The sequence below is a fragment of the Rhinoderma darwinii genome, chromosome 8 (assembly GCF_050947455.1).
Source record: "Rhinoderma darwinii isolate aRhiDar2 chromosome 8, aRhiDar2.hap1, whole genome shotgun sequence".
Lineage (NCBI taxonomy): Eukaryota > Metazoa > Chordata > Amphibia > Anura > Rhinodermatidae > Rhinoderma > Rhinoderma darwinii.
Genome location: NC_134694.1, coordinates 33,009,409 through 33,026,559, shown reverse-complemented (window position 1 = coordinate 33,026,559; position 17,151 = coordinate 33,009,409). Strand labels below are relative to the sequence as shown.

Here is a 17,151-nt window from a genome sequence, read left to right as displayed (position 1 = left end):
ATAGCAACGATCAGCATCCTCACGATCACATTGTGTCGAAGCAGATCACTGCAAACCACTAAGATGCCGCAATCTATTTTGATCGCGACACCTAAAGGGTTAATGGCCTTGATCGGAGACGACACCAGCGGCTTATGTCGCAGGCTCTGCTTCTAAGCCTGCGCCATCTTGATACAGCAGCCAAACACCTTTTAGGCCCCGCCTCTGGGCGGGACCTAGCAGGCATCCGTACTTGGCAGACAGGAGGCCATTGTTCGGATCAGAGCAGTCATAGGAAACCCGCGATTTCATTGCGGGGTTCCAATCTGCTTGTAAACACCATAGATGCAGTGCTCGCTTTTGAGCGCTGCATCTAAGGGGTTAATCAGCCGGATCGGAAGCTGGCTCCGGTCTTTTCACTGCGACACAGTACCCTGTTAACGCCAAGACGTAACAGTCCGTCAGTTTGCGTTAACAGGACAACGCCTGTGACGGACTATTACGTTACATAGCGTTAAGGGGTTAAGATTGCCAATCATCAGAGCGTAGAATGAAATAATGCTCTCTTTACATAGATTTTTTTATTTATTGTCAATTTCTTACTTGTCTGCACTTCCGTGGTCTGGGAAGACTGAATGTTTCACCAACCAGTTTTGCAAAAGTTTTTTCAGAGTCTTCAACACATCGATCTATGAGAGAAAATAAACAATGACTAGCTGCTAAAGAAAGAAACAGGTTAACACAAGCTATGCAAAGAAAAGCAAAATCTCTTGACTATGAAAACGGATAGTCCCACTGGCCCAGAAATTTAGAAAAATTGTTCATTTGATCCTTGTATGCAGAACACTGTAGTAACAAGGGACAGTAACTGAAAAATCCCTTGAATCGTATGTTCACAGGCAGCAGATGTTTTGCACAAATATCTGTAGCAAGTGCATGGATTTTACAAACACCATTTGGATGCATGGGATATTCTCAGAAATGTCTGCAACAAATCTGCCAAGTGTGAAGATACCCTAATAAAACTGGACATGGCCAGTATTAGCAGTAGTGTTTTTTCCTTTTAAAAAAAATATATATTTGTTAACCTCTTAGTGGCCAGCCTTTTTTAGGCCTAAATGACCAAACAATTTTTTTCATTTTTCCATTGTCACCTTAAAAAAAAGCTATAATTTATTTTTTAGGTATTGCAGTGTATTGTCCCAGCAATCAAACAATTGTATGTTCAAGTATCCCAGGGAAAATAAAAAAAAAAGTTGACGTTTTACGGAATCTATATAAAAAATTACAAATATTAAAAAGTAAAAAACAAACTTTTCCCCCTAAAGTAATGTAAAATAGAGAAACAATTAAGCATAATTGGTATAGCCGCGTCTGTACAAGTCGGAACTATAATATTACAACAATATAATATTGGTTAGCCCACAGGATGAGCACTGTAAAAAAAAAAACACATAAAAATCACCAGAATTGCTGTTTTTTAGGTCACTTTAAGTCTCCATAAAAAAATAAATCGAATAATAAAAAATAAAAAAAGTGATAAAAAAAAAGGAGTATGTACCGAAAAATAGGACCAATAAAAACTACAGCTCGCTGAGCAAAAAATAAGACTTATGACGGCTCCATCTATGCAAAATTAAAATGTTGTGGCTCAGTATATGGCGCCAGAAATCAATTGTAGCAATTTAACCCCTTCATGCACCTCGACGTGCCATTACGTCTGGTTGCGGGGGTAATGTATAGAGCGAGTTCACGCATTTAGCGTGCTCCATACGTGGAGGTGGTCAGCTGTGTTTTAGAAGCAAAGTGTGTGTGAAGACTCAGTAAAAACGCAGCATTCAAACCGAAATGAGCTACAGCACCTAAATTCCCTGTACATTAACACCCATGACAAACAGTGCAGCAACTCAAGCAGTATTGTGCATTCACACTTAGAAGGGACTGTATATTTAAACATAAGTGCTTTTAAACTAGATGAATATAATACACTAAGTGTGCATTCACACTGACTAAATATGGTATATTAAGTGTGAATTCACACTAGTCCGCAATATCTACAACACAGAGTACTTTATCGCTGAGATGAGCATCAGCACATGCAGGTAGTGTGCATTCACACTCAATTCAGCGTAACACCTATAGTAGTAGTGTGCATTCACACCAGATAAATATTGTCCACCTGATAAGAGTGTGCATTCACACTGAACAAAGATTGAACGCCTAACGGTTAATTGATCAATGACTACCTTCAGAAATGTATCTATGGGTGTGTTGTCATTTATTGGAGGGTTTCTTGTTGACGGAAGGGTTAAATTGGTAAAGGGACCCTCACCTAAAACCCGATTACCTTCATCCAACAGAACCCCCATTGTCCTCAACAATGGCATATCTTCCTCATCCAAACCCAATTCGGTACATCTACGGAAATTTTCCACTTGAGCTTACGCCCAAACAATTGTAGATCCTTCACCCATGAAAATAGGTCAAAAGATGGTGTAGTTACAAAAGAGAGTCCACGTTTCAATAGACAATTCTCCCTCGGTTCGTTTTTTTTCTGGGATAAATTTAGGATGCCCTTTATTAGTTTTTTCGTCCGCATAGCAGATAATCCGACACTAGTGGGTCTTGTGATAAAAAAAAATCACCCCTATTAGAAGAGTTGGAAAAATCACCCCCATTAGAAGAGTTGGCGCCACGTTTTCCTCTACTTCTTCCTCTGATATTTCCATTAGGGTATCGAGATCTCCCGATCCCCCCCCCCCCTCTGTTGGTGACACGACGAGAATTATCGCTGTCATAATCAGAGGAGGATAATTCACTGATTTTTTTCTATTAAATTCAAAATTGCTACCCTCTTTGAAGTCTAACAAGTCTCTACGATATTGAAAATGCTTTCTCTCTAACATGGGCTGTACATTTTTCCACAGCCTGCTGCAGCACCAATTCCTTTCTCTCAAAGTCAACATGGCTCTCAAACTTTTTAACCATTTCTATAATATCTCTGAGTGACTGTGTATTGCTGGTTACCAGAATTTTTTCTTCCTCCAATAGAATATTCATAAATCTGAGAGGATGCAATGGATTCCTTCTCCAAGTTTGCCAGCAATGCTGTAATTCCTACCCTTGCAGCAGGCTGTAGACTAATCCTCAAACCTCTAGGCACTATATTGTTTTTCAAATAGGTCTCCAATATTTGTACCTCCCACCAAGAACGTATATGATCTTTGTAAACACGTGTAAGCTTACGGAATGCAGGTGTAATACTCAAGCTCTGAGTTTGTATTGGCAATTCACTATCAGAAAATACCTCCTTAGCCTCAATCATCCATTTATCAATACTCCCCATTAGGAACTTGTGAGTGCGTGAAAAACACATGCCACTCGCAAAGCGCAATACACACTGACAGATTTTATGCGTGTTTTTTTTAAGCACGTAAATTGGTCATGCTCGTGTGAATGTAGCCTATCTCATCTGTCAAGGCTGTAGGCATTAAAAGGGGGTTACTGTCAGCTCAGTGACGTAGTATCTTAAAGGAAAAACATAAAATCATTTACAAGTAAACTCACTTTAAAGCTCAAGGATGATGAGACAAACAGTTGGATCAGCGTTTCAAACAATAGACCTTGAATGTCTGAGGGGAGAGAAAAAAAAAAATCATTGCAATAATATATACATTGCTAAAACACATTATTAGGTCATGACAAATAATGCACTTCCTTAAAGGGGAAATCCACACAAAAATGTTCTGGGATGTTATAGATATGAGTGAAGATAATTGTTATATGTTAAACCTCTTCAGCTGCTCAATGAAGATTTTAGCCACAGTGTACAGCCATTGAAATGAATAAAACTGCTTGTGAAATTGTATCTGAATTTCAGTAGCTGAAATCTCAAAAGCAGCATGAAAGATAAAAATACACTACAAATTATTAAAAATCTAAATAGAAGTTTATGGGCTCCCACATTGGATTTAATGTTACCAACTTTTGTAGGGCTCTTGATAGCGGATGTTACTCATTTATATATGCATTTTGCTTAGATTATGACAAATGAAAAGTCCTGTTCAAACCAGGTTTGCAGCCTTTCGTAGGAGGTTTTTGTTGTGAGGACTCCCAACGTATTCCTCCGACGAAAGACTCCAACGTATCACTCTGCGGATAAATACAGTGGTATAGGATTACCTACATAGCGCCTTCCACCTCCACTCTCGCACAGCTAGAGAAGTAGCTCACCTCTTTTCTGTAAGGTTGTACTTCCAGCCCATGCTGTAATGATTGGACAAGAGAGGGACTGTAGTGCCTGCCTCCCGCACACCCACCATCTTCCGTCTCTAATGACTGGCAGTTACTCTAGAGGGGGGCGGCAGCACCACCGTCCCCAAAATGTTGATGTCCTTTCAGGTGATTTTTCAGAATAAGCAGTTGTACATACATGACGAAAGACAATTTCTCGATAAAGGTCTTGTAGCCTGCCCTTTGTTTTAGAAGTTTTACCTTCTGCAGGCTCTCTTTCTAATTCTCCGTTTTCCCTGAGCTAATGGGTGTAGCCCAACTGCTGAGATGTCTCCCATACAAAGCACACAGAGAAGAAAATTCTGCTCTCCTGTCTTTGTAGCACACAAATAAAAGCAGCAACAGCAGCATAGAGGACAACATACAGCAGTACTGAGCAGTGGAGCTGTGAATCCAGCACTTGGGTGAGATAGAATACTTACTAGAAGCTGCAGCAGCACCTGTGTCTCTCCCTGTCTTTTTCTCCAGCAGCTCCCTCCTCTTCCCCCTCCCCATAGACTTCTATGGGCACCTTGTAACCGGATCTTTAAGCGAGCTGATTATCTGTATGTTTCTCAAGCGACTTCCTTTACTTTATGAGGGAAGCTCCAGTATCGTAACTATCCATATATTGACAGTTGTGTCATTGGAGCTTCCCCAAAGAAGCTGCCTCCAGCAGCAGTTTGGCCTGCCAGAACCTGGAGAATGAACAGGCATGCCCGCGGCTCCCCCCATATCCTCATACCCAGCAAAAGCTCCAAGAAGGGAAGAAGGGTGCACTGGCCAGTGGTTCTTCCAGACTTAATTTGCCTGCATTTCCTTGTCACCGTTCCTGCAGCCAAGGTGCTCCCCCATTCCCTCTCTCCCTGCAGAAGCTCCTGTGTTGTCCATATATGGACAATGTCATCACTGGAGCTCCCGGAGGTATCCGTTTAATAGAGGCCTGTGACGTATGCTATAGACTATATTGTATTTGGAAAAGGGGAAGTAAAGGTCAATACATTTCATCTTTTGTTATTTCAGATTTAAATAAAACACCGGCAAGAGCAGGCACGTGTCGCCTAATGGGAAATAAACTTACTTAGTGAAGTGTCCCGGTTTTTTATTCACCCTATAGGAATTTTATGGTTTGATTCTTTTATTTTCAAAGCACGTTTTTTTGCAAACTTGATATTGCTGCCTTGTTTATTTTCATCAAGAGCGGTCAAAGTAAATAAATTGGAATAAAAGGGAGAGTGAAATGTATTCCAGACACCTGCGTATATGCTTCCTCATACAAGTATCCAATGCGGCTGTGAGAAACCAACATAAATTCAGTGTTGTGGTAAACTAACAGCAACATAGAATACTAAAGAATACATATTATGTTTCTCTTTAACCCCTTTAGGACACAGCCTGTTTTGGCCTTGTGGACACAGCCTATTTTTTCAAATCTGACATGTGTCACTTTATGTGGTAATAACTCCGGAATGCTTTTACCTATCCAAGCGATTCTGAGATTGTTTTCTCGTGACATATTGTACTTTATGTTAGTGAAAAAATTTGGTCGATAAATTCAATATTTATTTGTGAAAAAGTTCACATTTTAGCAAAAATTTGCAAAAATTTGCATTTTTCTAAATTTAAATGTGTTTGCTTGTGAAACAGATAGTAATACCACACAAAATAGTTACTAGTTAACATCCCCTATATGTCTACTTTATGTTTGCATCATTTTTTTCCACGTACTTTTATTTTTCTAGGACGTTACAAGGCTTAGAACTTTACCAGCAATTTCTCATATTTTCAATAAAATTTCAAAAGGCTATTTTTTCAGGGACCAGTTCAGTTCTGAAGTGGCTTTGAGGGCCTTATATATTAGAAAGTCCCCATAAATCACCCCATTTTGAAAACTGTACCCCTCAAGGTATTCAAAACCACATTCAGAAAATATTTTAACCCTTTAGGTGTTTCACAGGAATTAAGGCAAAGTAGAGGTGAAATTTACAAATTTCATTTTTTTTGCCGAAATTCATTTGTAATAAAAAAAAATCTGTAACACAGAAGGTTTTACCAGAGAAATGCCACTCAATATTTATTGCCCAGATTCTGCAGATTTTAGAAATATCCCACATGTGGCCCTAGTGCGGTAATGGACTGAAACACAGGCCTCAGAAGCAAAGGAGCACCTAGAGGATTTTGGGGCCTCCTTTTTTTAGGAATATATTTTAGGCACCATGTCAGGTTTGAGGAGGTCTTGTGGTACCTAAACAGCCGAAACCCCCCCAAAGTGACCCCATTTTGGAAACTACACCCCTCAAGGCATTTTTCTAGGGGTATAGTTAGAATTTTGACCCCACAGTTTTTTTGCAGAATTTAGTGGAATTAGTCTGTGAAGATGAAAATCACCTATTTTTCTGTGGAAACATAGAATTTTTTCATTTTTACAAGGAATAAAGGAGAAAAAGCACCCCAAAATTTGTAAAGCAATTTCTCCCGATTACGGCAATACCCCATATGTGGTCGTAAACTGATGTTTGGACCCACAGCAGGGCTCAGAAGGGAGGGAGCGCCTTTTGGATTTTGGAGCGCAGATTTTACTGGATTGGTTTTCAGTGCCATGTCGGGTTTGCAACGCCCCGGAGGGACCAAAACAGTGGAAACCCGCCAAAAGTGACCCCATTTTGGAATCTACACCCCTCAAGGAATTTTTCTAGTGGTATAGTGATCATTTTGGCCCCTCAGGATCTTTTTTAGAGCTAGGGTGACCAAAAAACAGCGATTTTGGCACTTTAAATTCTTTATTTATTACAGCGTTCACCGTGCGCAATAAATTACGTTTTAATTTATTCTGCCGGTCGGTACGATTACGCCGATACCATATGTGTATAGTTTTTTTTACGTTTTGCAGCGTTTGCACAATAAAATGAAGTTTCTATAAAATAATTTATTTTCTGGGACACGCTATTCTGAGCCGTAACTTTTTTATTTTTTCGTCAAAAAAGCTGTGGGAGGTCTTGTTTTTTGCGGGACGGGTTGTAGTTTTTATTGGTACCATTTTGGGGTAAATGCGACTTTTTGATCACTTTTTATTCTATATCTTGGGAGGGGTGGTGACCAAAAAATAGCGATGCTGACAGTTTTCCGTTTATTTTGTTTGCGGCGTTCACCGTGCGGAAAAATTAACATTATAGTTTCATAGATTGGGTCGTTACGAACGCGGCGATACCAAATATGTGTACTTTTTTTAACGTTTTCATTTTTTCCCTATAATAAATGACTTATTATAGGAAAACAAAACCTTTTATTTTTACACTTTTATAAAACATTTTTATTAACTTTTTTTTACTTTTTACACTTTATCTTTTTGTTTATTAACTTTTTTTTACTTTTTACGCTTCCTTTTTTTGACCTGCAGCTCTGATCGCTGCTAGAATACATTACACTACCTAGGTAGTGTAATGTATTCCAACTGTCAGTGTGACGTCACAGTCACTCTGACAGTTGGTCTACGAGGATCAGCAGAGGCTGATCCTCATAGGCTGACATAGATGGCAGACCTGGGGGCCGTTGTCTGGCCCCCGGGTGCCATCACAAGCATCAGAAGCCCCCACGATTGCATGGGGGCTGCTGATGCGCTACAAACCCGCTACATGCGGAGATCGCAATCGAGCCCCGCATGTAACGGGTTAATTGCCGAAATCAGCGGCGATGAGCCGCTGATCGGCAACACTGGAGAGTGTCAGCTGTCGGGGACAGCTGATCTCCAAGTTCCCGATGCACACTGTCGCCGACAGTGTGCATCGGGAACGACACAGTGACTTCCTGTCACTCTGACAGGAAGCCTATCAGGACCAGCCGAAGGTTGGTCCTGATGGGCTTCTGTCCATGGCAGACCCGGAAGCCATTGTTTGGCTTCCGTTTGCCATACTAACTATCGGCAGACCCCGCGATTTCGGACGGGGGTCTGCCGATATGTTAGAAACCCCTAAAATTCGGCGATTGCACCCGATCGCCGAATTTAAGGGGTTAATGCGCCAAAATCAGCGGCAAAGGACCGCTGGCCGGCAAGAGGGGAGTGTCAGCTGTCGGCGACAGCTGACCTCCTGGTTCCCGGTGCACACTGTCGCCGACAGTGTGCACCGGGATTAACTCAGTAACTGTACGTCCTCGTGCGGGAAGTAACTTCCCGCAACGACGGACAGTTACGTCCTGGTGCGGATAGGGGTTAAGTTACAATAAACATTGGCTGATTTTCAAACTTAGGCCTTATTCACACGACAGGATCCGAGTGTCGGCCGATAAAATCAGCCGTTTTGCATCCGTTCCGGGCGGTGTTGCAGTTTTTAACGGCCGATTTTGACCTGTTTTGCATCAGTTTTTTCCCCTGTCCGTTATAAAAAAAAAAATCGGATGAATTTCATTTGTACATTTTTGCCACAAACTTCCCTCTGTAGGTAGCGGCGCACAGCCCCCCTGTAGGTAGCGGCGCACAGCCCCCTTTGTAGGTAGCGGCGCACAGCCCCCTTTGTAGGTAGCGGCGCACAGCCCCCTTTGTAGGTAGCGGCGCACAGCCCCCTTTGTAGGTAGCGGCGCACAGCCCCCTTTGTAGGTAGCGGCGCACAGCCCCCTTTGTAGGTAGCGGCGCACAGCCCCCTTTGTAGGTAGCGGCGCACAGCCCCCTTTGTAGGTAGCGGCGCACAGCCCCCTTTGTAGGTAGCGGCGCACAGCCCCCTTTGTAGGTAGCGGCGCACAGCCCCCTTTGTAGGTAGCGGCGCACAGCCCCCTTTGTAGGTAGCGGCGCACAGCCCCCCATAGGTAATGCCACACAGCTCCTCCATAGGTAATGCCACATCGCCCCCTGCAGGTAGTTCTACGCAGCACCCACCATCTGTCTGCAGATAGCGCCACCGTTCCAGGAGAAGTCCCTGACTTCCATGTCCATATATGGACAGTGAAGTCAGGGACTTCTCCTGGAGCGGAATCCCTGGCCACATCGCCGGGGATTCCGCTTCAGAAGTCGCTGACGTCACTGTGTCCATATATGGACACCGTGAAGTCAGGGACTTCTGCTGGAGTGGAATCCCCAATCCCCGGCCACAGCATTGCCGAAGCGGAGGTCGGGAATTGGGGATTCCGCTCCTACAGGGAGCAAATAAAATACCCTCCTCCTCACATTCACTTCGCACTCTGAGGAGAGTGCGAGCGACGGAAGACACGGCCGTCACTCGGGACACATTCAAGTGATGGCCGTGTATTACCCGGACCCATAGACTTCTATGGGAGCCGGGCGGCCGGGAGAACGACCGAACATAGGGCATGTCCAATTTAACGGCTGGGTTTCCCAGGCCGTCAAAAAAAAAATCGGTTGTGTGAATAGCCCCATTAGGGGTCTATTGTTCCTACTGCAGCCGTGACATGGCCGGGAAACCCTGTCGTGTGCATAAGGACTTAGGCCTTATTCACACGACAGGGTCCGAGTGTCGGCCGATAAAAACGTCCGTTTTGCCTTTAACGGACGATTTTGACCCGTTTTGCATACGTTATTTTCCCTGTCAGTTTTAAAATCGGACGAATTTCGTTTGTAAATTTTTTGCCACACGGTGCCCTCTGTAGATAATGCCACAGCCCCCTGTAGGTAGTGCCACACAGACCTCCTTGTAGGTAGCGCCACACAGACCCCCTTGTAGGCAGCGCCACACAGCCGCCCCTGTAATTAATGGCACACAGCCGCCCCTGTAGGTAATGGCGCACAGCCGCCCCTGTAGGTAATGGCGCACAGCCGCCCCTGTAGGTAATGGCGCACAGCCGCCCCTGTAGGTAATGGCACACAGCCGCCCCTGTAGGTAATGGCACACAGCCGCCCCTGTAGGTAATGGCACACAGCCGCCCCTGTAGGTAATGGCACACAGCCGCCCCTGTAGGTAATGGCACACAGCCGCCCCTGTAGGTAATGGCACACAGCCGCCCCTGTAGGTAATGGCACACAGCCGCCCCTGTAGGTAATGGCACACAGCCGCCCCTGTAGGTAATGGCACACAGCCGCCCCTGTAGGTAATGGCACACAGCCGCCCCTGTAGGTAATGGCACACAGCCGCCCCTGTAGGTAATGGCACACAGCCCCCTTGTACATAGTCACCCCCATAGATGGCACCCCCCCCCCTACTTTCCTGTAGGGGACGGCTCCAGGAGAAGTCCCTCACTTCACTGTCCATATAGCGGAATCCCCAATCCCCGGCCACAGCGTTGCCGAAGCTGTGGCTGGGGATTCCGCTCCTACATGGAGCAAAAAAATACCCTCCTCTTCACATGTACTTTGCACTGCGGGGAGAAGGAGGAGAGCGCGAGCAACGGAAGACAGGGCCGTCACAAACCCTGTCGTGTGAATAAGGTCTTAAAGGGTAACTAAGGCTGAATGCATACGTTGAGTATTACGTGCGGATTTACCACACGTATTTTCATGTAGCAAATCTGCAGCGTAATACAGTAAAGCAAAGTAAATGAGATTTCAAGAGATTTTTTCTGCACGCACATTGACCAGTGGTGCGTATTTTAAAATCCACAGAATGTCAATTTATCTTGCGTTTCCGCTTCAAATTTTATCTGACTAGTTTTAAAAGAAAAACGCACCAAAATACGCAGCATAAAAACACACTTATTTCCGCATCAAAATGTAAAAATCGCACCTAAAAATGCATTAAAAAAAAAACACCCACCATTTTAGCTGTGGAATTACGTGCATATACCTGCGGTTGTGATGCAGATTCTCCGCATCATATTACGCAACGTGTGCATTCAGCCTAAACGTTAGACAAACTTCTGACATGTCAGAAGTTTTGACTGGTGGGGGTCCGAGCACGGAGACCCCCACCAAATCGATAAAAATACAGCGGCAGAAGCGCTCATCCGCTTCTTTTCTGTTTGGCTTTTTCCAGAAAGCCGATGTATCCGAGTACGGGCTCATAGACTTTCTATTAAGTCTGTACACCGATAAATTTATTTCTGGAAAGGCGCGCGCACGCACACGCCTGGACCTATGTAAGTGAATTGGGCCGTTCAGACTGTCAGTGATTTTCACGCAGTGTATGTGCGCTGCGTAAAACTCACGACATGTCCTATACTTGCCCGTGTTTCGCGCAGCACACGCCCATTGGAATCAATGGGTGCGTGCAAATCCGCTCGGCACACGGAAGCACTTCCAGGTGCCGCGCGTGATTTGCGCAACAGTAGTAAAAAGAATGAATGAAAACAGAAAAGCACCTCGTGCTTTTCTGTTTGTAAATATAAAAAGAGTGTCATAATGATGCCGGCTGTGCGAAAATCACGCAGCCACGCACCATATGCTGATGCCACACTGACCTTTTGCGCGCACAAAACGGACACATCCGTGTGAATAAGGCCTAACAGAATATTTAAAAACACCAGCAGAAAAAATGGGACATAGATAACTTCAAAACCACAAAAAAGGCCATACTTACTAGGTGGGTGGGTAAAAACCCGTTCCCAGCAGGACGCAGACAAGTCAAAAAATGCTGCAGAAGGAGGGTGCATTAACCCCTTAATGACCAGCCTATTTTAGACCTTAATGACCAAGCAATTTTTTACGTTTTTCAATCGTCGCATTCCAAGAGCTATAACGTTTTTATTTTTGCGTCGACATAGCGGTAGAAGGTCTTGTTTTTTGCGGGACGAGTTGTATTTTTTAATAGCACCATTTTGAGGTACATCATATTTATTGATCAATTGATTATTGATTAACTTTTATTAACTGAGATTTCGCCACTTTTTTGCGTCCTAAATCTACGCCGTTTACCGTGTGGTATAAATAACACAATAACTTTATTCAGCGGGTTGTTACGATTGCAACGATACCAAATTTGTATCGTTTATGTATGTTTTACTACTTTTTTTTCAAAATTATTTGTTTTTGTGTCTCCATATTTGAAGAGCCGTAACATTTTTTTTTTTTTGCCGATGCAGTTGTATGAGGGCTTTTGTTTTTTGCGGGAAGACTTGTAGTTTTTATTGGTACCATTTTGGAGTAGATGCGACTTTTTGATCACTTTTTAATCACATTTTTTTAAAGTCAGGATTCACAGAAAACCGCAATTTTTCCGTCGTTTACTGTACTGGTTAAGTAATGTAATAGCTTTATAGTCGGGGTCGTTACGGACGCGGCGATACCAAATATGTGTAACTTTTTTACTTTATTTTGTTTTTTTAATAGTAAAGCAGTTTGTAAGGGGAAAAAGTGTGTTTTTAATTTTTTTCACATTTTTTTTAATTAACTTTCTTAAACTTTTTTTTTAAACTTTTTTACTAGTCCCACTAGGGGACTTTAATATGCGATTCTGCGATCGCTATTATAATACACTGCAATACTTCTGTATTGCAGTGTATTACTGCCTGTCCGTTTAAAACGGACAGGCATCTGCTAGGTCATGCCTCCGGCATGATCTAGCAGGCTTTCATTACAGGCAGACCTGGGGGCCTTTATAAGGCCCCCGGCTGCCATCGGAGACACTGACACTGACGGGTGTCAGTGAGATGAGAGGGAGCTCCCTCCCTCCCTCCAAAACCACTCAGATGCGGTGCTCGCTATTGAGCACCGCATCTGAGGGGTTAAACGGGTGAGATCGATACTGATATCGATCTCACCCGGCAGAGCAGGGACGCTCCCAGCACTCAGCTGCCTCTAGCAGCTGAGAGCAGGGAGATTTGACAGCTCAGTTTATTTATTCCGATGCCACGACGTAAAAAGTCTATGGCATCGGAATAAGGCCCGTTAGTGACTGACGTAAAAACACTATGGGCCGGTCACTAACGGGTTAAATAGTGATAGCCACTCCCACTAGTCTTGGGGGAGTGGCGAACTAAGTGCTTACAAGTGTGTGATAAATGAATGTCAGTGTTAATGTAGTGCTAAGGTGTGAATGTATGGTAAAAAAAGATAAGTGTATGTATGGAAGTGTCAGAACTATGTGATAATGTAATAAGAAATAAATGTGTGATGAATGGGGGTCAGTGCTGTGAATAGTAAGTGGGGTGTCAGTACTATGTGTAATACGTGGAGGGACAATGTGCTGGTCGTCAGGCATAGCATATCTTGCCGAATCACACTGTGCGGGGTCCGGGTGTCGGACACACACTGATGATATACTGATTACCTATCCAGTTTTATTGCCCCGGTTTATCTTAATGATGTATCACCTCATGTACTAAGGGCTCATTCAGACGAATGTGAATAACGTCCGTGTGCTGCACAGAACACGGACCCATTGATTTCAATGGGGTCGTTCACACATGCAGGAGTTTTCCCACAGCGTGTGTCCGTTGCGTCTAACTCACTGCATGTCCTATATTGGTGGGTTTTTCACGTACCTATCGCCCATTGAATTCAATAGGTGTGTGAAAATCATGCACCGCACACGAATGCACATAGATGTGCATTGCGAGTGCGTGAATAATGCATGCCACTCGCAAGCACACTGATGAATAACGGACCAGATTCACGCGCATGAATCGAATCTTATACGCTTTTGTGAATGTAGTTTAATAGTCTTTTTGAAGCATCTTAAACGTTGTGCTTTTTCTAAGTCATTAATTTGTAAACTTGCCTGAAGAAACCATTTTGGAAACTACACCCCAAAGAATGTATCTAACGATACAGTGAGCATTCCGACTTCATTTAGCGTTTGCTCGTTCATTGGCTGAACGTTGCCCTGTTTACACAGGGCAATGATCGGGAACGAGCATTCTGTAAACGCTAGTCTGCCCGATAATTGGCCCAGGTAAAAGGGCCTTAAGGCCTGCAGGTTTTTCAGACCTTCAGTGGGAATCTACGATCATCTAGATGAACGTCTTTGACTGATAGGGCAGGGGACCATCATCAGTCGTTTTTGTCAGAAGTTTCCGTGTATGGCTCAGTAATACCTTTGGCGCTGTGACATTTTTCCAGATAATAGCATAGACAATAGGCGAATAATTTATTTGGACAATATTATAAACGACCTTCATAATGCACACAGAAATGGGAGGGGGAAATTGGGAGGAGGGCTCTTGCATCTTGGTTATTACCGTGTTCTCTGTCTATTGAGCTAATCACTCTGTATATTATAGACTTTGACTTTTTCTGAGTACAGACTCGATAGAAAGTCTAACAGACACGAATCGGATGAGAGCTTCTGCCGCTTCGTTTGAGTGTTTGTGCTACAGGAAGTGGTCATGAAATTACTGAAAGCGTTCTGATGGTTTTGTTAATCCAGGGATTAATCTGATTGCCACATTTGAATCGGGAAGTAAGTTTCTCCTGAGGAGGAAAATTGGCTTTAGCTTAATGGGGGTTTTAACCTCCACTGGATCAACATCACAGAATAATAGGCCTTATCTGGATGGACGAAACTTTTTTTCCGGCCTTAGAAACTATGTTAATATGGGGACTATAAGAGTCTATGGCTGGGTTCACACGACCTATTTTCAGGCGTAAACGAGGCGTATTATGCCTCGATTTACGCCTGAAAATACGGCCTCAATACGTTGGCAACTATTCATTTGAATGGGTTTGCCGACGTACTGTGCCGACGACCTGTCATTTACGCGTCGTCGTTTGACAGCTGTCAAACGATGACGCGTAAAATGTCTGCCTCGTCAAAGAAGTGCAGGACACTTTGAAACGTAATTTGAGCCGTTTTTCATTGAATTCAATGAACAGCTCAAGATTACGGGCATCAATGACGCCTCGCAAAAGGCGAGGAGCATTTACGTCTGAAACGACGGAGCAGTTTTCTCCTGAAAACAGTCTGTAATTTCAGACGTAAAAGCCAGTTATCGTGTGCACATACCCTATTAGTGGATTGCAATGCTTTATAGGAGCGATCGAAAAAATAAATAAAATACGGACATAAAAATGGTACTAATTAAAACTACAACTAGTCCTGCAAATATTTAAGCCCACAGACAGCTCTTTCGACAGTGGAAAAAAAAAGTTAACTAAAAACAAATTAAAAAACAGTGTTTATTGTGCAGTGTAAAAATAAAATTAAAAAAACTATAAAAATGTGGTATTTTTACCGTATTTCTAACGGGTCGCAAATGACAAGCAATTTATTTTTTTTGGAGTACTCGCCGTAAAATTATTTTCTCGTCCAGATCATTAGGGGTCAGAACGTGAGCATATGCTGTTGCTACTAGGAGGCTTGACACTAATAAATAAATAAAAAAAAGTGGCCCCTCCTACAGGATATACTCCACCTACAGACATTGAGCTATTCAAAATGATCATGTATTCAAAAATAACAAATTATTATTAGATCACATAAGACGAACAATATATACTATAAAAAGATAGACTAGAAAAGAGGACTCTAAAAAAAGGACTGGTAAAAAAAACAAAGAGATTATTACACAAAACAAGTGGCTATAACTCAGTATGTCCATACCATATCGATATAAATTGTGTGTTAAGTACAAATATATCATGGTGGGGACACTAGGGAAGGTATCAATTATATTAAGAGGTTCAGTCACCACATTATAAATTGACTATCTCCTACATAATGTGATCGGCGCTGTAATGTAGATAACAGCAGCGGTTTTTATTTAGAAAAATTATCATTTTTGACGGAGTCATGACCTATATTAGCTTTATGTTGGGGCCATTGTATGTGATATATGTATTGATTCCTTGCTTGCTACAAAGTTTGCAAAATTGACAATTTAAAACCATTTTTCCCTTGCAGCTTCCTTCCTGCTGAGTAGCTGACTAGGGGGAGGGGTTAGCTGGTCCCAGGTGGTATAAATCAGGCCTCAGTACTCTGTAGAGCCTGCTCTGTGGCTTGAAAAAACAAGTGGTTTGTATATCAAGTGGAGTTCCTTCCCTTTTCCCGTCCCTTGGTTGAACTTGATGGACATGTGTCTTTTTTCAGCCGTACTATGTAACTATGTTAATGACTCAATGCCCAACTGGGCGTGTTTTTACATTTTGACCAAGTGGGCGTTATGGAGAGAAGTGTAGGACGCTGACCAATCAGCGTCATACACTTCTCTCCATTCATTTACACAGCACATAGTAATATTACATCACTATGTGCAGCCACATAAACACACACTAACGTTACTGAAGTGTCCTGACAGTGAATATACATTACCTCCAGCCAGGACGTGATGCCTATTCAGAATCCTGACACTTCTGTAGCGTTTGTGAGATTTACAGCAAGGCAAGCGTAATCTCGCGAGATTACGACGTAACCGGTCATTTAAAACGATTACGCTTGCCTTGCTGTAAATCTCAAACAGACGCTACAGAAGTGTCAGGATTCTGAATAGACATCACATCCTGGCTGGAGGTAATGTATATTCACTGTCAGTACACTTGAGTAACGTTAGTGTGTGTATGTGGCTGCACATAGTGATGTAATAAGATCACTATATGCGGTGTAAATGAATGGGGAGAAGTGTATGACGCTGATTGGTCAGCGTCATACACTTCTCTCCACAACGCCCACTTGGTCAAAAAGTAAAAAAACACGCCCAGTTGTCGATTAAGAAAGTCATTTGCATAAAGCTAAAATAGGTCATAACTCCGTCTAAAATGATAGTTTTTCTAAATAAAAAACACTGCTGTAATCTACATTACAGCGCCAATCACATCATGTACAAGATAGGGCACCTATATATACCGTGCTAGCGAGTACATTGTATCTAAGGCCACCAAACATTAGTGAAAAGTATAAGTATATGTGGTCTATGGCAAGGAATGCCTTTAACAAATCTTACATAATGATAATAAAGCTGGTCAGAATTGCAAGTTTACCTAACCCATGGTTAAAGATAGTTTGCCTCATAAATAGGAATAATGTGTTCCCCAATGTGCGTTTTGCATGGATGCCTTCTTCAAGGGGTGATTTTTTTTTTACTGGAGAC

The 17,151-nt window shown here is 42.8% G+C and overlaps 1 protein-coding gene across 1 annotated transcript in view; it reads right to left on the bottom strand.

The window, feature by feature from the left end:
- Positions 1–17,151, bottom strand: part of CENPI (centromere protein I) — a 161,959-nt gene that overhangs the window by 39,715 nt on the left and 105,093 nt on the right. The window contains exons 14-15 of the mRNA XM_075834239.1: positions 3,547–3,611; positions 583–668 (exon numbers count right to left, since the gene is read on the bottom strand). Of these exons, the coding sequence (XP_075690354.1) occupies positions 583–668; positions 3,547–3,611 (151 nt within the window). The remainder of the gene's footprint in view (positions 1–582; positions 669–3,546; positions 3,612–17,151) is intronic.